Here is a 27,132-nt window from a genome sequence, read left to right as displayed (position 1 = left end):
GGGGGGGGGGGTGAGGGGGTGGTGACCACAAAAAGGAGTTCAGGTTCTACCTGGCAAATGCTGGGCTGGGCGGAGGGTCTGCTGCAGAGAGCTCTGGGGGCCACCCTGCCTGCCTGCCTCCTTGCTTGCTTGCTTGGGGCCTCCCTCCATGTCTACTCCAGTTCAGGCTTCACTGGGGCCTACACGGAGGCCACCCTGCCTGCCTGCCTGCCTCCTTCCTTGCTTGGGGCCTCCCTGCCAGCCTACTCCAGTTCAGGCTTCACTGGGGCCTACACGGAGGCCTCCCTGCAAGCCCCGCCACCCGCCGGTCAGCTGAGAGGCGCCCGGGAGGAAAGCAGCTCCATCTTGGCAGCTGGTCTGGTGCCTCGATTGCCGGCCGGGAGGACAAGCAGGAGAGAGGCGGGCAAGCAGGGCAAGTGGCCGAGGGGACCTGGGGCTGGGCAGGGGGCAATGGGGAGTCATGCGAGGAGTCTCTGGGGCCCCCAGGCCCCCTCCTCCCCTTGCCTAATAGTAGTTACGCCCCGGGCGATATATCAATTAGATTAAATTAAACTAAGTCCATGAATGTTGCAGGGAGGGGGCGGGTTCTGTTACCTGGGAGACCCCAGTTACCACAAACCAGACAGACAAGGATGGTTGAAGGAAGCAATAGTCACCATTTATGGAACCAAAACCAGCGCTGGTGGCTTTTTCCGGTGCCTCGCGGCCTACCAGGAAAAACGCGCCAAATACCCAGTGCCTTGGGGTTTTATACCTTGGCATTGTTACACAGCTGGGCGTCCCCCATTCAGCCCGAGGGACCAATTGATTCATGACATTTACACATGTGTTTGCCTTGAGGCGGGACTTTGCCCTAAGTTTCGGTTCTTCAGCAGACAGACAAGCAGCTTAAGAGAAGACACATCCACATTCCAAGAAACAGAACAGTTACAGTTGGGAATAAGCCGATCATTCGACGCCTATGCTAATGAAGTTTGCAACACCCGGACCCTCTTCCCCCACCCTGTCTGTCCTTGGCAGATAAGAGACTCCACAGTTTCAGCAGGAGAGAACAAGGAGGAATTTTCCATCTCACATCTCCCCCCTCAAGAGCCCATTTCAGGGCTCTTCCTTTACAGGCAGACTGGAGTACATTGCCATTATGTGTGGGGCAGCTTCTTTCCTGACTATAGCAGAGACAGCAGATTCTATTATTCTAGTTAAACAAGGGATCACACAGGGTAACATAAGCAAGATAATCACAATGACAATGAAGACAATAAACCATGATTTTAACCAGGCAAGGTCGGGCAGCCAACTTGTGAGCCACTGCCACATCCCCCATTCGGAGGCGGGCTGACCGATGCTATGAAAGACTTGGATGGACTCTTTCAACTTTGCCGCCTCTTGATCAATTTTGCCTTGGTAGTTTACATAGTAACAGCATTTTTCCCCAATTAAGGCACAAGCACCCCCTTGCTGAGCAGCAAGGATATCAAGCGCCTTTCTGTTTTGTACTACCGCCTTTGATAGGGAATCAACCTCCTGTTGAACTTCCACTAACATTTTCAGTGGGTTATTAAAGGACTTTTCCATTTCCTTTGAGATGTTTTTAACTGCTTGTTCTAGTTCAATTACACCAAGACCTGGTAGTATGGCTCGCCAGGCCTGATGAAACCCGGTGTTTCGAACCACAAGGGGGTTTTCTGCGCCACGCCTCGCGCGGTACAGGAAACTGCCCGTATTTAAAACTTCAGAGGCATTTAGGCTTTTGCGAAGCTCTACCTTGGGTGCTAGGTAGGCAGGGGCACATCGACCATTCCAGCCTTGTGGTAGTGCTTTGTACGCATTTCTCCCACAGAGCCAGGACATTCCAGGCTCTCGCAAGGACAGGGTCAGAACGTCCCCTGTCTCCCACTCTCCTGGCCCCACCTTCCGTTCCCCTATATTCAGGGCTGTGGCACACTCCCCGTCTAGGCTGAAAGGTCCGGATTTGCTGGACCGGCCCCCAAACCAGGAGAGAGTCACGTTAGGGTCTTTGTGGTGCGCACATGTTATACTTAACCAGATGTGCCAGAAAGGGGATTCCCATGTGTTAAGTTTACTGTCACACGTGTCATGCTTAGTCTGTGTTTTGTTGACTAGAATGCCCAACCGATCATGTACATACAGAGTGTGATTCCATAAAAATTTTGACTCCTCCCGCCAGGGGCCACTAGTAAAATTGAACAGAGTGACGGAGGTGAGTGTCATCTCCCCCCCCCCATACAATCCAAAATACCTTCCCACAGCGGGATCATCCCCATCACATTCCTCCTGGTCAGGTCCATGATCGTCCAGCAACGGTGTGAACTCGCCAAGAGATTTATCAAATGACCAGGTGTGAGCGCAATGGGCATGTGGAATTGCTCCCAGACTGGGTCCTGTACTGCCAACATTCTGAATACAGATGGGATGTTGTCCCAGCAAGGATTCCACTTCATATTCGGGCACCCCTTTGGAATACCAATTGCGTTTCCATTCCCTCACATAGCGGTAGGGCTGACAGTTCCCCCCCTTGTGTCCGGGCGCCATGCCAAATCAGTGGTGCTAATCCATGGCGAACACCAAGTGACTCTGGGTTTTTGCACCCACCAAGCGAGGGATACCGGGCCCACCACCAGAGCAACCTTTTCCTCAGAGTGTATATCTCCATGGGTGCAAACCCAGCAGTCTTTAAGAGACGTAGCTCCGATCACAGTCTGGAGCCCCGGGACCTTCGGGTGGGAAACTTGGTATGGGGTGCCCGTTCCCATTACCCACAGAGTTAACAATGCCCGAACCCACATGTCCAGGTAGAAAAAGGCTCTCCCCTCTCGCCTCCCCCTCCGGTGGTCCGTACGTAGAGTGGCCGCTTCCGGTATTGGGCACACAGTAGGGACGTCCAAAAGTCGTACCTTGGACCCGTGCGAAGACGTGCACCCGTTCCCGGTAGGGTGTAGCAGGGGGTAGACTCAGGGTAGACGGCGGATCTTCAGCTTCGTCTCTCCGGTCCTCTGTGGAAGCCACGAAATGGGCGCCTCCGCCCGCTTAACCCTGGTGTGATGGACCCACGCCTTAATTCCTGCACATTTTAAAGCAGTAGGAGTGATTAGCAGAATTTGATACGGGCCTCCCCATCTGGGCTTCAGCGGTTCCACATTCCACTTCTTAACCCACACCCAGTCCCCCACCTCGTATGAATGCACAGGGTCGATTATTGGAATGGGAATTGTCTCTTGTAGGGAGCTGCGTACATCGTGCAAAACTTTAGCCCACTGAGCTGTAGAGGGCGGGCGATCTCCGTCTGGGACGCGGAGAATGGGTGATGCCCTGCCATACATGGCTTCAAATGGAGTAAGTTTTTCCTTGCCTCTTGGGGTCTTCCTAATTTTAAACAGCACATAAGGCAAAAGAGCCACCCAGTTCATTTGCGTTAGTTCTATCAGCTTGGCTAACTGATCTTTGATTGTTCTGTTCATGAGCTCCACCTTGGCGGAACTCTGGGGCCGCCAAGCAGAATGGAGTTTCCAGTGGCTCCCAAGGGCCCTAGAGACATCTTGCACTGCCTTGCTGACAAAAGCCCCTCCATTGTCTGAGTTGATCTGAATTGGCAGTCGGTGGGCGGGCAGGTGGTCATTGAGCAAATATTTCACCATGGCTTCAGCACTCTCAGCTCTTGCATTCACCGCCCTCAGGTCTTGCACTGGTCTGTAGCGCCCAGGTTCCCGCTTTTCCACCGGAAAGAGTGGGGTATTCCATGCAGACCGGCATTCTTGCAGTATTCCCTCTTTGAGATAGGCGGTGATGGTTGGTTGAATTCCCTTTCTTTTCTCCTCTGAAATTGGGTATTGTGGTATGTTGGCAGGTGTGGCTCCTGGCTTCATTCGAATGCACACAGGGGGTTGGTTAACAGCTAGCCCAAATCCTCCATTTTCAGCCCAAACCTCTTGTGGTACTGGCAAGCTTCCTGCCATGTCTTGCGCTATCAAGACTTGGGTGGCCTCCGGTTTCCCGTCCCACCAGGCTTTCCACTTCCAGGCCTTTTCTTTGGGCATTTCTATTGTGCAAACGTCTCCCCCTTGTGGCGTTTCGAAGGTGAAGCTTCCGTCTTTTGCAAAAGTCAGGGTAGCTTGTAGCTTACACAAAATGTCCCTTCCCAATAAATTCAAAGGGCAGTCGGGGAGCCACACGAATTGATGCCTAAAGGTATTTCCCTTGACACTGCAATTGTCCACATCAAAAATAGGTCTGGAGTTACTGCGACCTGTGGCCCCCTGTATTGGCAATTTGAGGGCTGTCTTCTCTCCCATAGGTTGTTGAATGGCCGAAATAGTGGCCCCGCTGTCAATCATAAATGGCACCTTCTTCCCCTGTACAGTCAAAGTCACCGTGGGTTCTGGGGAGAGTGGTAATTGGTGCAGCGAACCCTGGCCCCGTCATTCTGTCTCCTCCACACGTCCAGCCATCACTCGGGACGCTCTGTGCCCCCTGTCTGCATTTTCCTCCTCAGGTCTTTCCGGGCACTCATTCTTCCAGTGGCCATGTCTCTTGCAGATGGCACATTGGTCACGGCCTAGGCGCTCTTGGTAGGCTCCTCTGCCTCCTCGCCCTCGCCCTCTGGTACTGCCACTGCCACCTCGTCCCCGTCTGCCTGGCAGTTCCCCTCTGATGGCCGCTGCCATCACAACGGCAGCCTTCTGCTGCTTTTCTTCCTCTGTATCTCTATTTGCATACACATTCCTGGCTAATCCCAATAGCATCTCCTCAGGCATGTCCACTGCTTCTTCTTTCTTCTGCAGCTTTCGGCGAATGTCCTTCTGGGCTTGGGCTATGAAAGTCATGTTGATCTGCCCCCTGTCAAGGTCTGGCCCAAGGCCAGCGAAGTACACGGCTCGGCTGCTTGCTATGGGTGAATGACAATTGTTGAAACTCAGCAATGAGTGGGAGTCAGAGGCTCCAATTTATGGAGCCAGTCGAAAGCTCCCAGGTGTCAGGATTTACGTCTTGTCAGCCTTCGATAACAGGCGCTTGCTCCTCCGCACCTCCTCCAGTTGTGACCTGCGTTTGAAATACCTGCGTTGCTGTGGCGTCGGTGCAGCTCCAATGCCTAAATCATCCCCCGATTGGTCGCTGACATTTTCTGCTGGTTCAGGCTGTTGAGTCTGTTCTGAACCGTCAGCTAATTCCACTGCAGTCGGGCTCTGCCCTTCAGACATTCCAGACTCGGCTGAAATGCCGACAGCTTCCCTTTCTTCCTCGCTGTTAGAGCTAGGGGACATGACACCCCCGATTCCCTGCATCATCTGGGTCAATGCTCTTCCATTGGCTGTAGGCTGCCTTCAGCCGCTCCATATACATGCCGGGCGCCTCCTGTGGTCCCTGCAAGACTTCTGACACTTTGGCGAGATTAACATTTCTTCGGCCCGCTGCCTTCATGCCCTCTATCTAAGTATAGGTCTCGATACTTAGTCAGGAAATCTTCACCCTTTCCCACACCCGGATGCCAGTTTGGGTCTTTGGTCACTAAGTAGAGCTCGTACAGCTCCTTTGGATTTGTCCCACTTTTGAGCTTCTTTGCATGTTCGTCTAATGCCTTTTTCATTCCCTCTTGGACTCATCCCCGCTCTTCCGAGGACAGCAGAGTCACCATCAGTGTCTGTATATCTCCCCAAGTGGGACGGTGGGTGCGCATAATCGTCTCAAAAAGTTCCAGCATCTCTCTTGGGTCTTCAGTAAGGGGCTTAGTTGTGCGCTTCCAGTTTAGCAGGTCTGAGGATGAGAAAGGCACGTACTGGTACTGATACAGTGCTTCTCCTTTCTCCCCTGGGAAGGTGGTTACTCATAGAGGGGCCATGGTTGCCCCCCCCCTTCTTCTTCTGGACCTGGCTGCTGTTTCTCTAGTTCCTTCTTTGCCTTCTCCAGTTCCTCCATCCTAGCTTGTAGTAGCTTGAACTCCCTTTCCGCCGCCTCTTCTCGCTCCTGTATCTCAGCCTCCTTCTTCCTTTCCCATTCTAGCCGTTCCTGCGCCTCCTTTCTTTTAGCCTCTTCTTCTTCTTTCGCTTTTGCCTGCCGTATCCGCTCCTCTGTCTACCTCAGGGGATAGGGTGGGCCACGTGGGACTTTGGGGTACAGTGGGTTGTAGGGAGGAGGCGGTGGTGGTAGTTCTGGCTCTTCCTCAGTCTCTAGGAGCTGGGGTGGAGGTGGTGGCAGCCACGGGGCTGAGGCCCCTTCCCCCTCCGTTTTCTGTGGCTTGCCTGTGCTCTTGGTGCGGAGCGCCAGCACTGTCTTTGCTCCCTGTTTCTTCCTACAGTCCCGTAGCCATTTTGGCCCCTCTATGGCGTTCAGCATCCATTGGTCTATGTATGCATACTGGTCAGGGTGGCTTTCAGTCACTGTTATATGGACTTTGCAGATTTCTTCTATCTCGAAACTCCCATCTGCTGGCCAAGTTGAACTTTGGGCTGGCCAGTTCAGTGTACAGTGTCTGACCAGGATTTCAGGTTTACAAGGTGGATCGCCATAGTCTCTTGTGAAGCCCTTTTTAAAGTTCTGGACCATGCAGTTCAGTGGGGTGCATGCTCTCGAGCCTCCCCCACCCATGCTTACAGAATTGTGCTCTCTTTCACTCCAGACAAACAGACAAGTAGGAGAAGGGAACAGACTGTGGGTTAGGGGTCCCGCAGTGAGACACAAAAGGGATTATGAACAGACAAATTCACGCCCGCACCTCTGATTTGGGTCCCCTTCCCGTCGAACTTACTCAGGAGTCCCGCCTTGCCACTGCAAGGCCACTTTCACGGTGGGTTTCCCCCTGTGGGGTCCCCCTCTGCACTCACCAAATCCTTGCAAACTGCACACAGTCACACACAACCTCCCTTTTTTTCCTCCCAGAGCCCGTCCTGCTTTTAGGCAGTGCCCTCTGCCCGCAGCGGCTCTTGACACAGGGTGGGCGATTCCCCGGTCCCCCTTTGTCTCGAGACCCTTAATACTCCACCTGTCCGGACGCCTGCGTTGGTGTGCCTCGTTCCGCGCCCGTCTTCGGTGAGCTTGGGAGTCTGGGTCTCACACCGCCGGGGGTCAAAACCTTCCTTCTTACAACAGGAGAAGTGGCGCCGAAGGGTTGCTCTCCCACGACGTGAGAAAGGGACCCCCCAAGCAACCACCGATGAGCAGGTAATCACCAGCCGACCATCCGAGTCACGGCACCAGTTTATGTTACCTGGGAGACCCCAGTTACCACAAACCAGACAGACAAGGATGATTGAAGGAAGCAATAGTCACCATTTATGGAACCCAAACCAGCGCTGGTGGCTTTTTCCGGTGCCTCGCGGCCTACCTGGAAAAACGCGCCAAATACCCAGTGCCTTGGGGTTTTATACCTTGGCATTGTTACACAGCTGGGCGTCCCCCATTCAGCCCGAGGGACCAATTCATTCATTACATTTACACATGTGTTTGCCTTGAGGCGGGACTTTGCCCTAAGTTTCGGTTCTTCAGCAGACAGACAAGCAGATTAAGAGAAGACACATCCACATTCCAAGAAACAGAACAGTTACAGTTGGGAATAAGCCGATCATTCGACGCCTATGCTAATGAAGTTTGCAACACCCGGACCCTCTTCCCCCACCCTGTCTGTCCTTGGCAGATAAGAGACTCCACAGTTTCAGCAGTAGAGAACAATAAGGAATTTTCCATCTCACAGTTCTTGCCTCCACGCCCTGCCACGAGGCATCCGGCTGTCCCTTGTTGGAAACTGGGTACTCGGGGTTCCTTCGACACACTCACTCCCTTGTGTCTTTTGTCTTTTTTCTCCTCTCAGTGACTTCCAGCCACAGGAGATTAACGAACAGCGCTCCGTGACCGAAACCAGCAAATGGTCACTGGTAAGGGATGGAAATCCAGTCCGTACATGGCAGGGCTGGGAGGGGGTGGGAGAGACCCCACTTGAAGCGAGTCTAGAGGGAGTGCGGGAGACCCAGTCTGAGCAGGTGGGAGGAACGTTTTGAGAACTTGTCTTGCAAAGCCATAGGCTTCGAAATTTGCAGTGGTAGTAGCCGTGAATTGGGTGGGTGGGATGAGTGACCATCGGGGCTCAACTACAAGTCACTCATGCCAAGGTGGAAGCCCCTCCCTATGGAGGAAGTAGCATGGGAAATTGGGGGATGGGAAGTGCTGAGAGGGAAGGGGGTGTCTCTACCTGCCTTCCACCCCTCGCTTCTTCATTCCGCTCTCCTGCCCCAAATCACTCCCTCCCCGCAGGGTTCCAGACTTTGATTTTCTTCTGTACCACCAAGCACAAAACATGTCCAGAAAGGGAGCAGTCTGGAGGGGAACTAGAGTGGGGAAGTCTTCCTTGGGGCAGATTGGGCACTTCTTCCACTCTGCCCCTGCTCGGCTCCACATCACCCCCTTTCCGGCTTGGCTTAGCATGTAGTTGAGGAGCAGAAGGGCCCTCAAAACACGAGGCTGCATCAGACGGCCAGTAGCTCTTCCCAGCAAAGAGAGAAACCTAGCTAGGCTTCTCTGATCTAAAAGCACCTCCCCTGAATGTGAAACCACCGTGTCCCTTACAGCAAGAGGCCTGACTCTCATCCGGGATCCTGTGACTCCAAATGGTCTAATACCTAGGATCTCACCCAGCTCCCCAGGAATGGGGGGTGGTGGGGAGGCTGATCTCTGGGCTTCAGTAGATTTTGGGGTTTGGTTCCTCTCTGAGCATTTATTTTTTGAATGAATGGAAACAGATACCATTCCTATGTGTTTCCATTCGCTCTGACACAATGGCACCCATGAAATAAATGGCCATGAAAGTGTGTCCAGTTTGTAGGTCCCATTCGCTGACATTGGTTTTAGGACTGGCTTCTTGTGGTGTACCTGGGCTCCCACTCAAGGCCGGTCGATCTCTATCGGAGACCGAAGGGGCAGCCATCTCTTCCCCAAAGGCATTGCCCTCCATTCTGCCACCCATGACATTCTGGCAGGGCAGGGCCTTGTTCTTTAAGGAAGGTCCCACGCGCTGGAGCTTCCGTTCAGACCCAGTACTTCAGGAAGGATGCACTCTCTTTGTGGTGGGGAAAGAGAAACCAAAACCAATGAGTGTAAAAATAGACTAAAATAAACACACACACACACACACACACACACACACACACACACACATATAAATCAGCTGAATGAAAAGAAAATATAAAGACAAAAATTTTAAAAAATCAAGTTTCAATGAGATAGCTATAGATATATATTGCAAGACTCTAAATAGTAGCTTAGATGCATCATCAAGAAAAGCAATATGAGAACAGGAAGTGTCTCTTTTAGTCAGCAACGCAACTGCAGGGGCCCAGTTCTGTGGGGGAGCGTCCCCAGCACCCTTTTGAGGTGCAAAGGAGCCACTTCCTGCTTTAAGCGCATCTGTTAAGGTCCCTTTGAAGGAGGTGTGACGTTTGCCTCCCAGATGCCCTGGAAAGATCAAGTGGGCGTCAGAGCACCCATTCCTCTCTCCTCTCTCCTTCACAGAAGTCAATCTCGGACGGCTCCAGGATCCAGCATGTCAAGAGTGGGAACGGGATCCTGGATGAAGCGGTTGCCAGCAGTTCCCAGAGGAGGTAGAGTTTCTTCTTGAAATGTTGTGTAGGGAAGATTTTCTGTCCCACAGCCGGCCTGGATCTGGGATGGATCCAGTGCAGCTGACTGGCAAGAGGTGCAGGACCTACAAAAATGAGGTCTTCATACATTTTGTAGAAGAATTCAGTCCTACAAGATATGGTGGTGATGTCCACTAGCTTGAAGGTCACAGGGGACAGCTTCCTGGAGGCATCCGGCTGTCCCCTATTGGAGGCAGAGTGCTGGGCTAGATGCATCTTTGGTCTGATCCAGCAAGGCTTTTCCGAGGTACTCATGCCATTGTATTTCTTCCTGCAGTGTCTTCACGGTTGAGGACGATGGGTGGTTCCTGCAGACCATTGCCACCACATGGTCTTGTGAGGTAAGGACACAGTTCCTGTCACTTTTGTGGATGGGATGGTTGAGGAGTGAGGGGAGATTGCATCTCCGCCTGCAGCAGACAGAAGTTGGGACGGATCCAGAAAGGGAACCCGAGACCCTGACATGGGTCAGGAGATGAGAGGGTCTTCCTGGCAGAGAGACTCAATGTCTCTTGACTGAAGAGGCATTTCTTGAGAGACAATCATCACCCCCTCTGGTCAAAACAGCAGCCCAGAGTCTCCACAGCAGGAGGGATGGCCCTCGCTCCAGACTCAGGGGCCCACCTTGTCTCTCCCCTTGGAAAGAGGGAGCTAACCTGGGAATAGGAGAGCAGAGGACATGGTGGGCTTGCATGAAGAAGACTCTCGGGGCCAAACTATAAATACCAGGGGGTCCCATTCGCATTTGTTTCCATTCCCCATGAAAGGAATGCAGAAAAAAATGGCAAGAAATGACAAGAAGAAATTAGCATTCAATTCTAGAGCTCCTATGCACTGACCTTTCTGTTAAGGACTGCTTTTCTTTGGGTAAAGAAAGAGATCTCGGAGACCTACCTGACATGCTGTCTTTGGACCAGAGCTCCAGAGTGCTGCCATTTTGTTGACCACAGCAGAACGCATATCACAGTGGAGGTTCATTGTTGGGCATACCATGAAAGAAAATGGCCACAAGCATGTGGTGGCTGTGCCCTGGCACTCCCAATATCAGTTAATGTTAGAGCACATTGTTTATTTTTTTTAATAAGACTTTTTTATTTAAAAATCAAAATAATCTAAAGAAATAAACATGAATTCAAAGAAAATGAAGGGAGAAAACCTAAACCCCAAGGCCCTAGGGAGATCAGAGTGAGCACAACTTCACGCATTGCTCTCCTTTTTCTCTCATTTGCAGGGTGCCGACATCGAAGAGGCCGAGATCCCAGAGGTCAACCCAAGGGATCAGGAGCTGGACGTGGAGAGTTTCATCAGTTCCCAGAGGTACTCTTTTCTCAGCTGGAGGGGCAGATCCAGAGCTCATGGAAGCAGAAGACTTTCCTTAAGAGCCCATCCTGGGGCCGGGGGAGGTGGTTAGTTTAGCAAGAAGCCGGGGGTGGGCAGAAGCTCTGAGCATCTTGGAGAGTTGTTTGTCTCCTCCTCTTTCCACAAGGGGACAGGGGTCTCCATGCCCAGCCTGTGGGCTTCCTGCAGGCATCTGGCTGTCCACTCCTGGAAACAGGGTGCTGGGCTGCATGTCTCATTCTTCTCATCAAGCAGAGCTCTTTCTAAGCACTGCTCTTCTGATCTCACCTGTCTTCTTTCTTTCTTTTCTTAGCGTCCAGAGGCCAAGCACCGTGCAGAGGAGGCTGCACAACACTGCTGCTGACGAAGAACCATCCCTTGGAGAGGTCAGAAAGCATCCACATCCAGTCCCTCCCTTGGAAGGACTGAGGGTTGGGCTTGTGGGTCCCCCGTGTTGCCCAGGAGTAGAGAGAATGTGGAATGGCTCCAGTTTGAGAAGCTGCAGGGTGGGTGGCCACCTTCTGACAAGAGTTTGCTTAAACCTCCAAAATGGCCGTGCTGTGGTGCAGAATTGGCCTCCCCTGTAGCTCTTCTGGGACATCAAAGGTCCACTTCCGGCCCACTTCCTGTATCCAGCTCACCTGGCGATGACCGCTGGGAGGTGCCCGGCTGGCCTTTTCCCTGCCGAATCCTGGAAAGCTCAACACGAGGGCCAGAGCAGCCATTTCTCCCTCCTCTCTCCTTCACAGAGTTCTTCCTTCCCGGGGGCCGAGACTCCGCAAGCCAGCGTGGAGGACGAGGGGTCGGAAGGGGACGGTGACACCAGTTCCCCCAGGTACCTTTCTCAGCTGAAGGGCAGCTCCTGGGATCATAGAGGCAGATCACCTTCCCTGGGAGCCTGGGGTGGGGGCGTTTCTGAAAGGCCTGAGCACCCTGGAGGGATATTTCCCTGCCCCCCTCACTGCACGAGGATAGGAGCTCAACACAAGGAGTAGACTGGCGTTGGGTGCAGCACAGAGCCCAGAAAATGCATTTTCTCCCTCTCGCCCCACACACCACACATTGAAAGCTACGGAATTCACAACCCCAGGATGGGCTAATGGCCACTAAGTCCAGCAAATGATTAGACACGTTCATGGAGGAGAAGCCAATTGAAGACTATTACCCTTGATAGCCAAGGAACTTCAGAATCTGCAGGGGGGGGTGTGTTTGTGTGTGAATAAACACATTTTGATGCCACATATAACCAGGTCTCAAGTGGTTCACAACCAACTAAATAGGCATCTGGCTGTCCACTGTTGGGCTACACGTGTCTTTCACCAGATCCACAGGGCTCTTGGCATGCATGGATGTTCTCATGCCCCGTCTCTCCTTTCTTCTCTCAGAGTCCCAAAGCCAAAGAAGTGGCTAATCAAGAGGCTGCTGAACACTGAAGTGGTGGAAGACTCGTCCTCGGCAGAGGTCAGGAATGCTCATCCATTTTTTCAGGTGGATGGGCTCTGGGTTGTGTGTGTGTGTGTGTGTCCCCTGTTCCCCGATAGGAGACAGAACCTGGAACAGTTCCAGTTCTAGATGCCGCAGGGTGGGAGGGATTTGGATGAGTGGGGTGGGAAGAAAATGCAGGGCTCCCGTTGAGGCACTGGGAAGGGGTTGGAAATGCGGTGGAAGGCTCTTCTGGACGGAGATGCCAAATGCTTTTGTTCTAAGAGGCACGTCTGGTTTTAGAGCATGGCTGCACAACCTTGGGCCTCCTGCAGATGTTGGCCTACAACTCCCATAATCCCCGACTATGGGCCACTGTGGCTGGGGATGATGGGAGTTGTAGTCCAACCATGTCTAGAGGGTTGAAATTGTGCAGCCCTGTTTTAGAGGGTCATCCGTTCATTGGAACCCTCAGCGCCCCTTACAGCACGATGGATGACCCCAAACCACCTGCTCCTCTGGAAAGTTTGGTCAAGCCCTACTCAGCAGGAACAGGGTGCTGCCTGGACTCAGCGCTAAGTCCCTTGGGCTTAGTTCCTCCTCTCAGAAGCCTCGCAAGGTCAATGCAAGCCATGGAACAATCCAATTATTCTTCTCTCTCCTCCCCAGTGCTCCTCTACGGACGAGGATGACACCATGTATGAGGTGAGCAGCATCGAGGACGAGGTGTGGGACTCTCCACCGGCCCCCGGTTCAGCCAGGTAGGTACCCTCCTCTCAGCTGAAGGGCCTTAGGAGCCAGTAGAGAGCAGGGGGGGTCTTTTAGCGTAGCCAGCAGAAGGCTGCAGGGGACAGGGGCAGCTCCCCCATGTCTGAGCCCCACAGAGGGATGTTTCCTCCTCCTTGCCCTCTGAGGACTCTGGAGGGGGAGTTCACCCAAGGAAGCCGATTGGCAGCAGGTGCGAGACAGACAGCAGCAAGTCTATTGCTGGCTGTTAGCAGAGGGAGCTCCGAGACCCCCATGCTGTTGGCATGACCGGGTGTTGGGGAGAAGGAGCAGGGGAGGGCACCTTTCTCGATGCCCTCTCTGAACACTTCCCAGGGCTTCTCAGTGGGGCACGAAAGGCTGGACTTGGGAGATCTCTGGCCTGGTGAATTTCCCCTGCCAGCCACCTCCCAAGGGAGGCAAGATCCTTGCTCACCATCTCTTTGGGTGCTCGTGTTCTTCTCCAGCTGGCTGCCATCTCCAACAGGACAGACCTTTGAGCAGCTTTTCTCTCTCCTCTCCTCTCTCAGGAACATCGGCGGCGGTGAAGAAGGAAGAGGACAGCTGGCCCCAGACTGGTTCTCCTCGGTCCATCTGGGAGAGGTAAGGGGCGGAAAACAAGGGTGACTTCCCTCCACCCCTCCGCCCTTCCTTTCCTGCACTACGCAGCATGGCGGCTTGGATGGCAGCCACTGTTCACACGGGAGGCGGGGACTTGCCCTTCCCCCTTGGGGATGTCTTTCCCTTGCAGTGGACCTCATGCTCCCTGAGCCAGAGGCAGCACCCTCCAGGCCCAGATGTGCGTGCAGACACCCATGGCACTTGCCTGGCCCCGGGGATTCTCCTGACCCATTACTGTCCCTTGGACTGTGTGCTGAGGCCTGGCCCTCCCCTTCTCCTCAGGGGAGAGCAACAAAGAAGATCGGGGACGTCATCCGGTGCATGGAGTATGCCAGTGAGGTGGAGGAGAGGTTCCCCGAACTCCTGGTGGGCCTGGTGAACAAGATCCTCACCGGCCTGCAGAACACCACCGAGGGAGTGGGGAACCGGGAGAGCCAAGACCTGCCTCCTGCGTAAGTCATGGCGCTGGGGAAAGCGAGGCCAGCAAGTCCTCCTTCCAGCACTCTGGGAGGACAGGATAGGGCCATTTGTCCCATGTCCCACAATGATGGGTGAGGAGCATTTCTGGCCTCTTGGGGTGACTCTGGCACGGTGGTCCCCTCCCTCAGCTACACAGAGGAGACCCCAGAATTTGCAGCCCTCTTGGATCTGCAGAAAGCCTTAAAATGCGTCTGCGGTGTTAAAAAACCAGCTGTGGGGAAAGTCACTTCACCCCTGTGGTCTCCCTCCTATGGTCCAAGACAGTCCCTCCACCCTTGACACTACTACGCCACCCCGCAAGGAGACACACACTTTGGGGACAGCCACCTCCTCTTCTCTTCTCTGCAGGGAGACCTCGCAGATTGTCCGGACCCTGCTGGAGAGGGTGGCACAGGTGACCCCAGAGAAGACCTGCTGGGAATCCCTGTGCTCTCCGCAGAGCTGCCTCCGGGGTGTGGCCCTCTTGGTGAGGTAAGTAGGAGGGAAGAGGAGATTTCTCAGGAGGCCTGGGGGCTGGGGTGCTTTGGGTCAGGTCTGCTCTTTCCGGGCCTTCCGCCCAGGACTCAGCAGGGTCCTTTGGTGTGTTGCAGGGCTCTCCTACAGACACCATCCTCCACAGTGGCCAGGCTGAAGGCATACCTGGCTTCCCTCTTCAGCCTGGACAAAGATCCAGAACAGCATTCCCTCGCAGAGGTGGCCTTCTTTGTGGAGGTGAGCAGCGAGTTCCTCAGCGTGGGCTTCCCTGAGAGGAGGGTCTGGCCCCAGGGGCTGATGGATGTTTTCCTCCTTTCCCTCTTTTAGCTGCTCCTGAAAGACAAAGACTTCGCCGCCTTGGAGAAGACTTGGACGCTCCTGGTAGCGTGGCTAGTCCACCCCAGCCAGAACATCCGCTACCTGAGCGAAAGGGGACTTCTCCAAATGTATGGAAAGCTGAAGGCGGTGAGTGACCCAGACCCACGAGCCTGGGAGCATCTCTGGGCATGGAAACTCCTCTCTTTGGGGAGCCCTACCTGAGGCTGGTGCTCCTAGGCATCCCCAGGTGTGATGGGGAGATTTCTCCAGTTGGGTGGATTGAGCCTGTGGAACCCTTGCCACAGGACGAAGTAGAAATCCTTAAGGGAAGGCACAGAAATGCATCTCTCAGTGGGAGCCCTGATTCCCCACGTGCTCCAATGCTGCCTTCTCCCCCCTCTCTGTGCCTCTGGGATGGCTTGAGTGATCTCCTCCCCAAGGCAGTGGATGGAGGCCAAGCGGCATCAGCCCCCCGAGAGGCCTGTGGTCTGTTTAGCAGGGGGTGGACTAGCATGTCTTTGAAAGAACTCCAAGGATCCACCTTTTTTCACCCTAGGCAAAGAAACCCCAGGATTTTAGTGCCGGGATCCTGGGAGGGCTCAGGACCTCCAGTCTGGAAGCCACTTTGGGGGTCCTGGCCTTCATGGAGCGGCTGAGGCACTGCCCATCGGAACATCAGGCCACCGTGAATGCTGCCCTGGCTGCCCTGTGCCGCCCTCTCTTCCACCACGTGAGTACTTGCACACCAGCCCTCCGCCCCGGCTCTATGAGGGCCGGCCAACCTGTAGATTCCGACCGGGTTGGAGAAGGGAAACCGGACACCCCCTTGAGACCTCTTGCAAGAGACCCATGCAAGCTCTTCTTCATGGTGATGGAGGTGAGGAATTCCTCCCTGCCAACGACAACCCCTGTTTTTTTGTAGGAGGAGGCTAAGATCCGAAGGGCAGCCATGAAGACCCATCTGGATCTCCTGCAGCACCGCCACCACCATCATGAGGGTACAGAAGAGAACATCACGACCCTCATCGCGGTGCTGATGCACGTGGAGGATGAGGACCTGGAGGTAGCACAGGTGAGAGCCCACTTTTCCCTGCCTCCTCTACAAAGGTGTTTAGGCTTCCCCAAGTCCAGCCGCCCAGTGGCAGGCCTCAGAGCTAGCCTCACGGGGTGGTGAATCATCCAGCTGTCCCGCTGTGGCTTGGCCCATCCAGGCCTCTCTGAAACCTTTCAGGGAATAGACCTCTCCACCCCCTTCTACTTTCTCTTCCCAGAGTTCATCCAGGGCCCTTCTTTCCTGGGATGGGGCAAAGCTTCCCCTCTTGAATCTGGCTGTCCTCGGCTGTGCTTCAGCCAACGAGAGGCCACCAAAGTCCAAAATCTCCCCTACTCCTTGAAGCCCCCTAAGAGGTTTCTTGGAATCCCTTGGGAGGCTTTTCCACTCCCATTCCGGTCTTTCATTGGCAGGCTGCAAAGGACAATCTGAGCCTCCTGGCAGAAGCCCTCCTATGGCACCTGGAGGGCAGGCTGCTGGCGCGGGACTCTTACAGCCTGCAGGAGCTGCTGCACAAGATCGCCAAGCGTCTGGTAAGGGCAGCCCCTCCCTGTCCGTCCCTCGGCTCAAATGGCTCAAGGACCTTTGGGCGATGCTTTGCTCACTCGGGATTTTCTTTGCTCTTGATCCCAGATTCGGCAGCTCGGCACAGAGGACGCCGTGGAGATGGAGGCCACCAAGATCCTGGGCTTCTTCCGCAGCGAGCAGCCTTCAGTGAGGAGAACAGCTGCCCTGCTGATCGGTAAGGGAAACAAGACTTTTGGGTCTCCCTTCGTGGGTCGTCTTGGTGGGCAAAGGTTCACTCTCTTTGAGGGCACTTCCAGAAGGGTGGGGGGGCAGGAGCTGTTCCCTCCCCAGGAGGACTGGCCCAGTGAGCGTTAGCTAGGAGTCTTGACTTCATTTCCTCCCAAGGTGACATAAGAGTCCCTGGAGGAATGGCTCAATCTGTCAGTCCCAGAGGGAGCAGAGAGGGGGGGACTTCCTCTCCTGAATGATGGGAAGTGAGCTGTCCATGCGCAGGGTCCTGAACTGTGCTCCCATTTCCTTCCACCCTTGTTTTTAGGTCACCTGGTCCACAAAAAGGGCAGCATCCTCACTGAAGGGAACATAGAGACCTTCCATGCTGGTAAGTGCAGGTTTCTGGGTGGGAAGGGGCAGTTTCTGTGAGGGGAGAGGCCTAGGTTTAGGGACCACAGACCCTCAAAGGGAAGGTCCCGGTTGCATCCTCAGGGATGCCCAGCAGTAGGGTTTCCCAGAGTGAAGGGGAGAAAGAGTCAGGACTTGCTCCCTCTTGGTGTGGAAATGGTGGGGCTTGGCGAAGGGTGGGGTGACCTCTTCATGCCATTGCTGAAGTTTCTCCTTCATCCTTCCAGCGCTGGAGAGCTTGCTTGGCGACCATGACCCCGAGGTCGGGAGAGTTGCCTGCAAGACGGAGAAGATCGTGAAGAAGGCCTTTTCCCTCCACTCCCGGCATGGGTTGCGGGCTGCCGTTCGGCGCTTGTGGGCAGGCTGTAAGAAGAAGAGACACCCGCCAGAGTACGGTGATCTCTCCACCTGACCGACTGGTGAGCAGACCAAGGCAGGGCTTCACTGGAAGGGGCCCCGATGGTTAGGGAGGGGGCTGGGGCTGCAGGAAGGGCGGGCAGCAATCTGGGCAGCCCTCCCTCGTGTTGGAATGCCATCTTCGGCCCTTGTGGCCAGTTGTACAAGTAGCCCAAGGGAAAGAGGAAAGATCTCTCTTCCCTCTGGGAAATGAGGACACGGCTATTCTGCCAGGAGTCCCTGGTGCTGGGTGGTGTCATGGGGGAGAGTGTGAGAAGACCCCCAATCTCTGAACCAATGTCCTTCTCTCTTTCCAGGAACAACAGCCCCGTGCTCTCCCCTGGAAGATCAGCAGCTGAAGGGAGACTGAAGAAAGACCATGCAGCGCAGTGGATCCGGACCAGCCAGAAGACCTCCTCCAACCCCGTGGATAGAAAGAGCTGTCCACAAGACGGCAGCAGGGAAGTGCAGTTCTGTCTGAGGAGTGAGGGGGAAGCAGGCTCCACTCCCCTGGCCCAAGGAAGCCCCGCCTCTGGGGTGCAGAAGCCCCTCCCCTTGCCTCTGCTGCAGGCTGTGGGAGGAGGCTACAGGACCACCCTGCCCCCAAGTGGCCCTTGGGAACCATTCTTGGGCTCTCCTTGGGTCCGGGGAGGCTGTGTGGCCCCAGCAGGAGGGCAAGGTCACCGCCTCCCTCCATTTCCACCAGCTGGCCGGGGAGCGCCCCCTCCTCCTTCCACCTTTCTCCCCTTCCCCAGCGGCCTGGCTTCCCCTGGCAGGGGAAGCACCATCCAGGCATCCGCCCCCTCCCCTGCCGAGGGTGTGCTCCTCCCCCCTCCCCTCCCGCAGCCACGCCTCCCTCCCCCCTCCGCTCCCTCCTCCCCCCTCCCAAACCGGGGCAGCAGCAGAGGAGCCCGGGAGACTCTGGGGGCCCCCTGCAGCCCCAGTAGCGCCCCCTGGTGCTGCCCGGTGGCAGGCCAGAGAACCCTCCTCTCCCTCCCGCTCCCTGCTGTGTAGCACGTGATGAGGCGTCCAGCGGCAGGCCTCCCCTCCCCTCCCCTCCCTGTTATACCAAAGGGGCTCCTCCTTCTCCACCCCAGAGGGGAGGGGGCAAGGGAGTCATCAGCCACCAGGTCTGCCGAGGAGGCCGAGGGAGGGTGCTTGGGCCAGGCTGGACGATGCCTCGACCTCCCGCTTCCTCACTCACCCCTGCTCCCTTCCATCTGCTCTGGGCAAGCGAGGAGCCCCTCTTGCTCCAGCAGGCAGGGGGGAGTGAGCAGAAGATCCTCTTTGGAGCGGGGCGGGAGGTGTGGCCATGACACCGTCCCTTGCTGCACAGTGGGGAGCTGAGGTCAAGCAGAATTCTCTGGCTTGCCCCCCCATCAACCCCCACCCCACTGCCCGATCCCCGCTTGCTGGGCTGCCGGAGCGGAAAGGGAGGAGGAGCAGGGCAACCCCACTGATGCTGCTTTGTGCTTCTTGCAGGCATGTGCTGCTGCTGGGCGGCTGGAGGAGTCAGTCGATCCGCCCCAGAAGAGGAGACCAAGTGAACGTGCCTGCAAGGAGCGGGGTGGGGGTGGGGTGGGGGACTGGCTGGGACTCCCCCCAATTTTGTTTGCCCTCCCATTGCCTTGGTGACCCTGGGCTTCCTTCCTTCCCTCCCTCCCCCTCCCTCCCAGGGGCAGAATGGGCTTTGCTGGTCGCCCTGTTGGGGGCCGAGTAGGAATTTTTGGCTTTCCAACAGATTGGCCGAGATGGGAAGTTTTTTTGCCTACTCCATTCTGCCCTGTTTTGTTTCCTTTAGTTAGAAAGTTAAGTGACGACTTGTGGCCTAATTGAGTATCTTAATAAAGTTGCCACTTTTGTTAGCATCCCGCCGTTTCTTCCTCTTTCCTTCTCGTCTCCCTTCGAGTCTTTGTGCCAGATCTGGTCACGGCCGGACGGGGGGCACTGAGAGGGCGCCAGAATGTGTGTGGGGAGGGCGCCAGATCTGGAGAAGAATCGGTCGTGAAGGGTGAGAGTTGGGGCACACGGGTAGGGCACCCCGGGAATCTGCCCTGTTGGCCTGTGGGCCAGCCCGAGCCTGTATCTGGTCCGTGATGGTGCTCGGTCGACATCCTTGTTGCTTCTTCTATGATGCTGCTGATCTCAGCCTTTTGTTTCACTGGAGAGGGCGCTAGAGAGAGAGTTCCTCAGCCCCCCCCCAGTGCCCCCCCCATCAGAGTTGCCCCGGCCCCATACGCCAAAGGCCATCAATATCAGAGCGAGCAAGAGTGCCCCAGTTCCCCACCCCAGCAGAATCCCACCCAAATTCCAGCTGCAGCCTCCACCATGAGGTCTAGAAACTTCTTTTTTTGAAGAGGAAAACAGAAAGCTGGAACTCTCACCATTCTGCTCAAGCAGTCAGATGTCATTCCTTGTACTTGCACATAAACCCTCTTCAGACAATACGTTGTATGGGTGTACAGATGGCAGTACGCGTATATGTGTTTGTGTGAATGTCTGTACCTGTGTTCATTCTGAAAGTAATGCTGGGTCCAGGCCTCTCAAATGCATGATTCGGATCGGAAGCATACTGCTGAACCTGTGAGCAAGGCTTCCCCTGGGGCGACCCGGGGCTGGGGGCTAATCAGCGTGTGCGAGGCCTCCTTCACACTTCAGTATAATTGACATTACATGTTCACACACACATATAACTTCTTTATTTGACACATTTGCGTCCCTCTCTTACTCTCTTGTCAACCGTGTCCTAATGGCCGGACAGGGCTATCGTCTCACCCACACGATTCCCAGAATTCTGGGGAACCGTTTTACGATCACGAAAACCTTTCCTCCTAAACAGTCGGATCGTTTTTCATGGTTCGTGGCTCCCGACTGGCAGCCCCGTTACTTCCCATTCACCTGGTGATAGAAAACTTCATGGTCCCTGGACCTTTCCCAGACAACAGGCTTTTTTTACCATGGGTTTTCTGTGAGGCTTTCCTGCAAGTTCAAAGTGGCCCAAAATAAACGGCGCCAGAAAATGTTTTTTTTAAATCCCGGCTACAAACTGGACCACATGCTAACGTGTCATGAAAAACCCAAATTGTGTGAAGTTCTCCCCGATAGCTCGCAGGGAATTTGCAGTAAATTTGGCCAATATGTGAACGCACCCCCTTCGGTGTGGAAAAGATGCGAACTAAAAGCCACGTGTGAAAAACCTCCTGTTACACACAGACACACACACACCACCACCACCACCACCTTCCCAGATACCCTCTCACATTTCACCCATAGATGCTGCTGCCTCCACCACCACCACAGAATCACCTGCAGAGGTGCTTTTACCTCTAGACTTCGGGGCCAGAAGTCCAGGGCCTGCAGAAGTCCTGGGGGCCCCCAGATGCTTTTGAGTCTGTCCTGAGTGGTGCGGTTTGTGCCCTCAAGAACCTACATGTTTAAAAAACGATGCTTAACTTGCAGCAGGGGGGCCTCCAAAGGCCTTTAGGTCCAGGCTCCGAAATTATCTAGGTGCACCTCTGGTCACCCGCATGAATATCCAGCTCTGTCACAACCTCCTTCCCCATCTTTTACAGGTGGAGACCTAACAGCAGCTCTTCCATAGCAGTCTCTAAATCACCACCTGACCATGTCTAGGCAGTCTCTTTCCGTATGCGTTGGAATGATTTATAACTCCACACCGATGCCAAGCTAACCACCCAGCGGGATTCTTCATTAGACATGCCGTCCGCTTCAAGGGGCCGGTTTGTATGTTAAGCGTCTGCTGTTTTTTACTGTTAACTCCGCAGGAATCTCTTTCCAGGTATGTCAAGACCTACCTGCTTCCAGACAAAGCGCGGATGGGCAAGAGGAAGACATCCGTGAGGAAGAGGACCGTGAGCCCCATTTACAACGAGGTGTTGCGGGTAAGGATGGATAAAAGCGTGGGGAGGGACGGAGCAGGGAAAGGGCTGTGGCTCGGCGGCAGAGCATCTGCTTTGCGTGCAGGAGGTCCCAGTTTCAGCACTTGGCAGCAGCTTCAGGTAGGGTTGGGAAAGACTCTTACCTGAAACTCTGGAGAGCTGCTGCCAGTCAGAGTAGATAATACTGAGCTGTGGACATAGGAAGGAACATAGGAAGCTGCCTTCTGCTGAGTCAGACCATTGGTGCATCTAGCTCAGTACTGTCTGCACAGACTGGCAGCAGCTTCTCCAAGGTTGCAGGCAGGCGTCTCTCTCAGCCCTCTCTTGGAGATGCTGCCAGGGAAGGAACTTGGTGCCTATATGCTCTTCCCAGAGCAGCCCCATCCCCTGAGGGGAATCTCTTCCAGTGCTCACATGTTTCCCATCCAAATGCAAACCAGGGCAGACCGTGTTTAGCAAAGGGGGAAACTCATGCTTACTACCACAAGACCAGAGCCACCTAATGGCACAGCGGGGAAGCAACCTGCCTAGAGAGCAGGAGGTTGCCGGTTCGAATCCTCACTGGTGTGTTTCCCAGAATGTGGGAAACTCCTCTATCGGGCAGCAGCGATATCGGAAGGTGCTGAAAGGCATCGTCTCACACTGCGTGGGAGATGGCAATGGTTAACCCTCCTGTAGTCTACCAAGAAAACCACAGGGCTCTGTGGGCACCAGGAGTCGAAATCGACTCGGCAGCGCAACCTTTCCTTTCCTTTCCTTTCCTTTCCTTTCCTTTCCTTTCCTTTCCTTTCCTTTCCGTTCCTACCACAAGACCTGTTCTGCCCCAATTTTAGATGGATAGATGGTCTGACTCAGCAGAAGGCAGCTTCTTATGTAAGCCATGATATTATCACCATCACCACTATACTGTGCCTCTTTCCAACAACAAAATAAGTGACCAAATGTTGAAAAAAGGAACAGGAAAATAGTCCCTGTCCCAAAAGGGCCCACAGTCTTTAAAAAAATAAATAAAGGGGAGATACCCGCAACAGCCCCTGATAACAGGAATGCTATGCTGGGCTGAATAGGGGCAGTTGCTCTTCGCCTGCTAAATATAATAATTCTGAATATATCACAGCTGTTTTGGGCTGGGATCAGACCCTTTCTGTTAGAGTCAGGAGAAGAAGGTGGCTGCTTCCTCTCTCTCTCTTTTTCCTCCCACCAACTTGCATCGCCTTCCACCATCTTCCACAGTAATGCTGACCAAGGAGCTGCCAGACCATTAACTGGGCCCTGTGGTATGATGTAACTGGGAGAACAGGAAGAAAAGGGAAGGTGAGCTGGCCCTGTGGTAGCAACCATGACTTTGCTATACCATCCAAATGGTTCTTTTACTGGGTCAGCGAGCCAAAGAACATCACCAGCGGAGAAGTTTTAAAAGGCTTTATTTGTTCTGCAGAAGCAAAGGTTCTGGTTGGCTATTGCCTAAATTTCAGAACCCCAAGCATCATTTTCAACAGACTTTTATACTTTACAGATCACGTAGGCAAGTAATTACATGATGATTACATTATCTCACTTGTATGTAAATAATAACAATAGAAATCGCTGAGGAGATTTCGATGATAATGGTTGAGCTACAGAGGAAGTCTCAGAGATAACAGTTGGGGCTAGAGAGGAAATTCCAGAGATAACCTTTAATTAAGTTCTTATCTTATAGTGTGTTTTAAACCTCTCAGTATAAAATTGGTTTTCTGAGTATATCAATTCCACCCTTTTCTTTTGTGGAAGCTAATTCCTTAGCCCCTTCTGGTGCGATGATATCTTACCCGGGGCGCGGATTCCCTTTTTATATGTGTCATCGTCCGGTTGAAACAGTATGGGACCCATGGTATACAACAACAAGCAACTACCTGAATACAAATTATAGGCAAGAGAAACCACATCCCAAAAGCATCAGAGCACCAAAAGCTAAAAGTTAATGATTAACAGATTTCCCCATAGTTCAATCTCCTTTTTCCCTTTAGAACAAAGTTTTAACCCGTCAAGGGGTTCAACTCCCCAGCATTCTGGGTTCTCCTTTGTTGCAACTGTTGCTGATGGTGGACTGCTGGTCCTTCTTCTGGGTCAGGGTTGACATCCTCTGGAGACTCCCTTTAGATTCTTCCCTTACATTTGACCACCGTTTGGGTCACCAACAGAACCTCGAGAGGAACCTGCTTACTGAGAGAAAAGATAGGCATACAAGACATCAGTTCCTCCCCCCCCCCCCGCAAGGGACAGCATCCTGGAATCAGGGTGGCCAACCAACATTCCCAAAGGAGGAAAGTCATAACCTTTCTTAGGTCTAGTTCTCAAAGCAAGCAACACAATAAGTAAAACCTGAGGCCACTTCAAATTGGTCTTTTGGCAATATTATTATTATTATTCCAATCATGTTTTTGTTTCCTTGCTTTCCCTCACTTCCCCACTTCCTAAAGTCCAAAACAGGGGATAATGTCCTCCACTGGGGCCTGCAGTGGCCACTATGGCTTGTGGGCTGTAGAAAGGGCTTCAACCCAATGGGTCAGCTTGCAAGCAGCAATCCTGGGCAGGAGGCAAAAGTAATAAAAGTCAAAATAAAAAATAATGATGATGATCATGTTCACGTTCACCCCACCCTTGTGGGTTTGTGACTTTGAAGAAACATTTTAAAACCTGGCAGGTCAAACATAGTCTTGTCACTTGAGAGGCCACAACATCAACTTCAGCACTTGAATCTCACAAAGGCCTTTTTGGGTAGAACTGCTGATAGTCCTGTTCTCCTGTAGCCTCATGCAGCTCTTCTTCCAAGATGTCCAGAGTGATGTACTACATACTTAAGTTTCCTCTCACGACAACCCTTCAAAGCAGGCCAGGCCGTTTAAGTGGCTGGCTCAATGTCACCCAGCAAGTGTCAGGGTTGAATGAGGAACTGGACCCGAGTTTTCCCAGTCCTAGCACAACACTCTAACCACTACACCACGCTGTGCCAGCATACTTACAGACTTCTGTTTGGGCAATCGGCCTCCATCCAGTGTACTCCAGTGTACCTGACTTCATTCTCCATAACGGGATGATTCGTCAGTGACACCTGGCTTTCGAGATCTTCACTGTCCCCACCTAAGCCACGTTTAGGTAGTGTTCCAACTCTCTGTCAGCAATGTCCTTATCACAACCTATATAAAGGAAACAGTCCTTGCCTCCAGGCAAAATTAATATACCTTGTAGAAATAGGATTGAAATCTCTTTCACAGGGCCTAGTGTCTCATGAAACAAACAGGCTTCTATGGTAAAATGTTATCAAGAAAATTGTCCATAATCTTGCAGAGGGGTGAAGCCTGTGACAAACACAAGTTATTATCAAGTCTCTAATCAAGAGCTGTGAAAACAGTATGGGTTTAACAGTAGCACACAGAAAGCTAGATCCTTTTAAGCTGAGAAGACCTTCAGGTGAATGCAAATGGGTACTTGGGAACTCCCTGCCACTTGTTATAACTGGCTCCAGGAGTGGCATCTAGATTTCAAAAGTTCTTTGCGGAGGCAAAGCTAGGCTGGCTGTGAGGAAAAATTTAAATTTAAGCCTTAGACTATTTTATAGTGGCTCTCAGTGTACATGGTAACAAAAATATTACAAAGACATAAAAACCTCTAGTATTTACAACACATTATATCAGCTTGTGTTTGCAACTCCTTTTATCCATTCAGCTTAAAACCTTTCTTCCTTATTTATTTATTTATTTATTTATTTATTTATTTATTTATTTCCTCCCACAATTTACTGACATCCCTTCATAACATAAAAAAATCTTAAGCAAGGTTAACTGTGGGGGCGGGGGGGATCTAAGAGCCCCTCCTGTACAAAAGGTGGGTGTGGGACTGGGAAGGTGCTACAGTTCCCCTCTTTCTCATTACTTTATCGATAACTGAACAGACTAATGGCATCTAATAAGACAATACAAAAACCCAAAATAAACAAGAGATCAATTTAAAGGGGTTCAGCTGAATTACAACATTGGGACCTTAGAATCCTTTCCTAATTTTCTACTATTACTATGAATCAAGAGTTAATTTGCCTTATTTCAACTTTAAGAGAAGCACAATCATTTACAGAAGAATCATTCACTATATGACCAAGGCGTTACCCATCTTCAGAGCATAAAAGCTCCCTTTTGCTTCCTCATGAAAGTGTTTCCAAACAACAACTCCATCCACCAAATTCACCCAAGCTTCCCATAAGAGAATGTACAAAGACGTTACATACATAACACACTTGGCACAGTATTAAACTATTTTCTGCAGCTAGTTATCGTATATATATATACATAATATGAATGGTGAAATATGCTTTAAATCTCTTGATAAAAGTTCAATGAATTCCAATAGGTTGCAAACTGGAGTTCTCCACTAGCTATTCCTCTGGCTGGCATCTAACTGAAAGGTTGGCTGGGTTGGATTCCCAAGAGATTTTACTGAAGCAGGGGGAGAGGAAAAGGCTCCAATTCTCCCCAAGACCCACATACAATGGTTAAAATGCAGGAATTACACTTTTTATATTTAGCTGCAATAAGAAGAAACATGGTGATCCCTTTTCCTTCCAATTTTCCAGAAAGGTAGGCTACTGGTCGTGATGCTGGACCCAAAGATTGGGCCACAACTGCAGCCATACATCCTTTGTCCTCTTTTACAAACAAGCAAAAGGGTTTCTCATAGGTTGGAAATGCTAGTGCAGTTGCAGAAACTAATAAAGGCAGAGAGAGAAAGTACAGACGCAGCAATACCTTGTACATATTTATATAGATTTTCCTCCCCCATCTGAGCTAAATCACAGTCATTCTTGGCTGTTCCATTAATTGTGCTAAGGGGAGAGTAAGTCCACCTTCCATCTTCTGCCATTTTTTTCTTATAACCGGGGCGCGTTGGCTTACAAAAGCCATTTTAAGAATGTACTCCCCTTCGTTCTTGCTAATGTCTATTTGAGTATATTGCCCAAAAGCTTTTTCCAATCTTTCCAGGAATTCGCCAGGCTTTTCCTCAGGCTTTTGTGTAATTTGGTGCACTTTAGCCATATTAATTGGTTTGGGAATACAAGTTTTTAGAGCCTCTAAATAAATGTCCCAATATTTCTTTAAAGCTTCTTGTCCTCTAGTTCCGTGATCCCATGCGGGCTTTTCTGATGGGAAGAGAAGTTGAGCTTGTAGCTCATTCTTATCAGTCCCCTCAAGGGCCAACTGGTGGCCGTGGGCTTCCCCTAATCGCCTCTCCTCACTTGTTAGAAGACTGCGAGACATCTGTCTGATGTCTGACTATGTGGGGTTGTGAGTCTCAAAAATGGATTCCCATAATCCAGCCATTTTTGTTGGATCTTCCCTAAGGGTGGGGTAGTTATTTTTCCAATTTAATAAATCTGCTGAGGTGAAAGGCACATGTATCAAAGCCACCTCCCCTTCTGCCATTATTTGCTCCCGCAATGGGCATTGCAAGGCTAGGCTTTGTGTCTGAGCCCTAGTACGTGTTGCTATTGGGGAATATTGAGCATATTGATTTGGGAAGGGGGTAGATTTTGTGGCAAGCCCTGAGATGA

At 52.5% G+C, this 27,132-nt stretch overlaps 1 protein-coding gene across 3 annotated transcripts; it reads left to right on the top strand.

The window, feature by feature from the left end:
- Positions 1–111: 111 nt before the first annotated feature.
- On the top strand, positions 112–19,520 carry LOC128335740 (uncharacterized). 3 transcript variants are annotated; one of them, XM_053274451.1, is made up of 22 exons: positions 112–412; positions 7,102–7,173; positions 7,820–7,883; positions 9,514–9,602; positions 9,919–9,982; positions 10,873–10,958; positions 11,293–11,365; positions 11,729–11,814; positions 12,365–12,440; positions 13,071–13,162; positions 13,697–13,769; positions 14,070–14,239; positions 14,616–14,738; positions 14,858–14,978; positions 15,069–15,206; positions 15,616–15,789; positions 15,982–16,131; positions 16,524–16,643; positions 16,744–16,852; positions 17,174–17,236; positions 17,484–17,675; positions 17,970–19,520. In XM_053274451.1, the coding sequence occupies exons 2-21, from the start codon at positions 7,166–7,168 to the stop codon at positions 17,666–17,668; spliced, it is 2,064 nt and encodes a 687-aa protein (XP_053130426.1). In that variant the 5' UTR covers positions 112–412; positions 7,102–7,165; the 3' UTR covers positions 17,669–17,675; positions 17,970–19,520. The 3 variants fall into 3 exon arrangements, with proteins under 3 accessions (XP_053130426.1, XP_053130425.1, XP_053130427.1); XM_053274450.1 differs by having other exon boundaries at positions 112–1,404; XM_053274452.1 differs by lacking the exon at positions 7,102–7,173 and having other exon boundaries at positions 112–2,359.
- Positions 19,521–27,132: the final 7,612 nt, after the last annotated feature.

Source organism: Hemicordylus capensis, chromosome 11 (assembly GCF_027244095.1).
Source record: "Hemicordylus capensis ecotype Gifberg chromosome 11, rHemCap1.1.pri, whole genome shotgun sequence".
NCBI classification, from domain to species: Eukaryota; Metazoa; Chordata; class Lepidosauria; order Squamata; family Cordylidae; genus Hemicordylus; species Hemicordylus capensis.
Note: the sequence above shows the minus strand (reverse complement) of the source record. Positions and strands in the feature narration are given on the sequence as shown.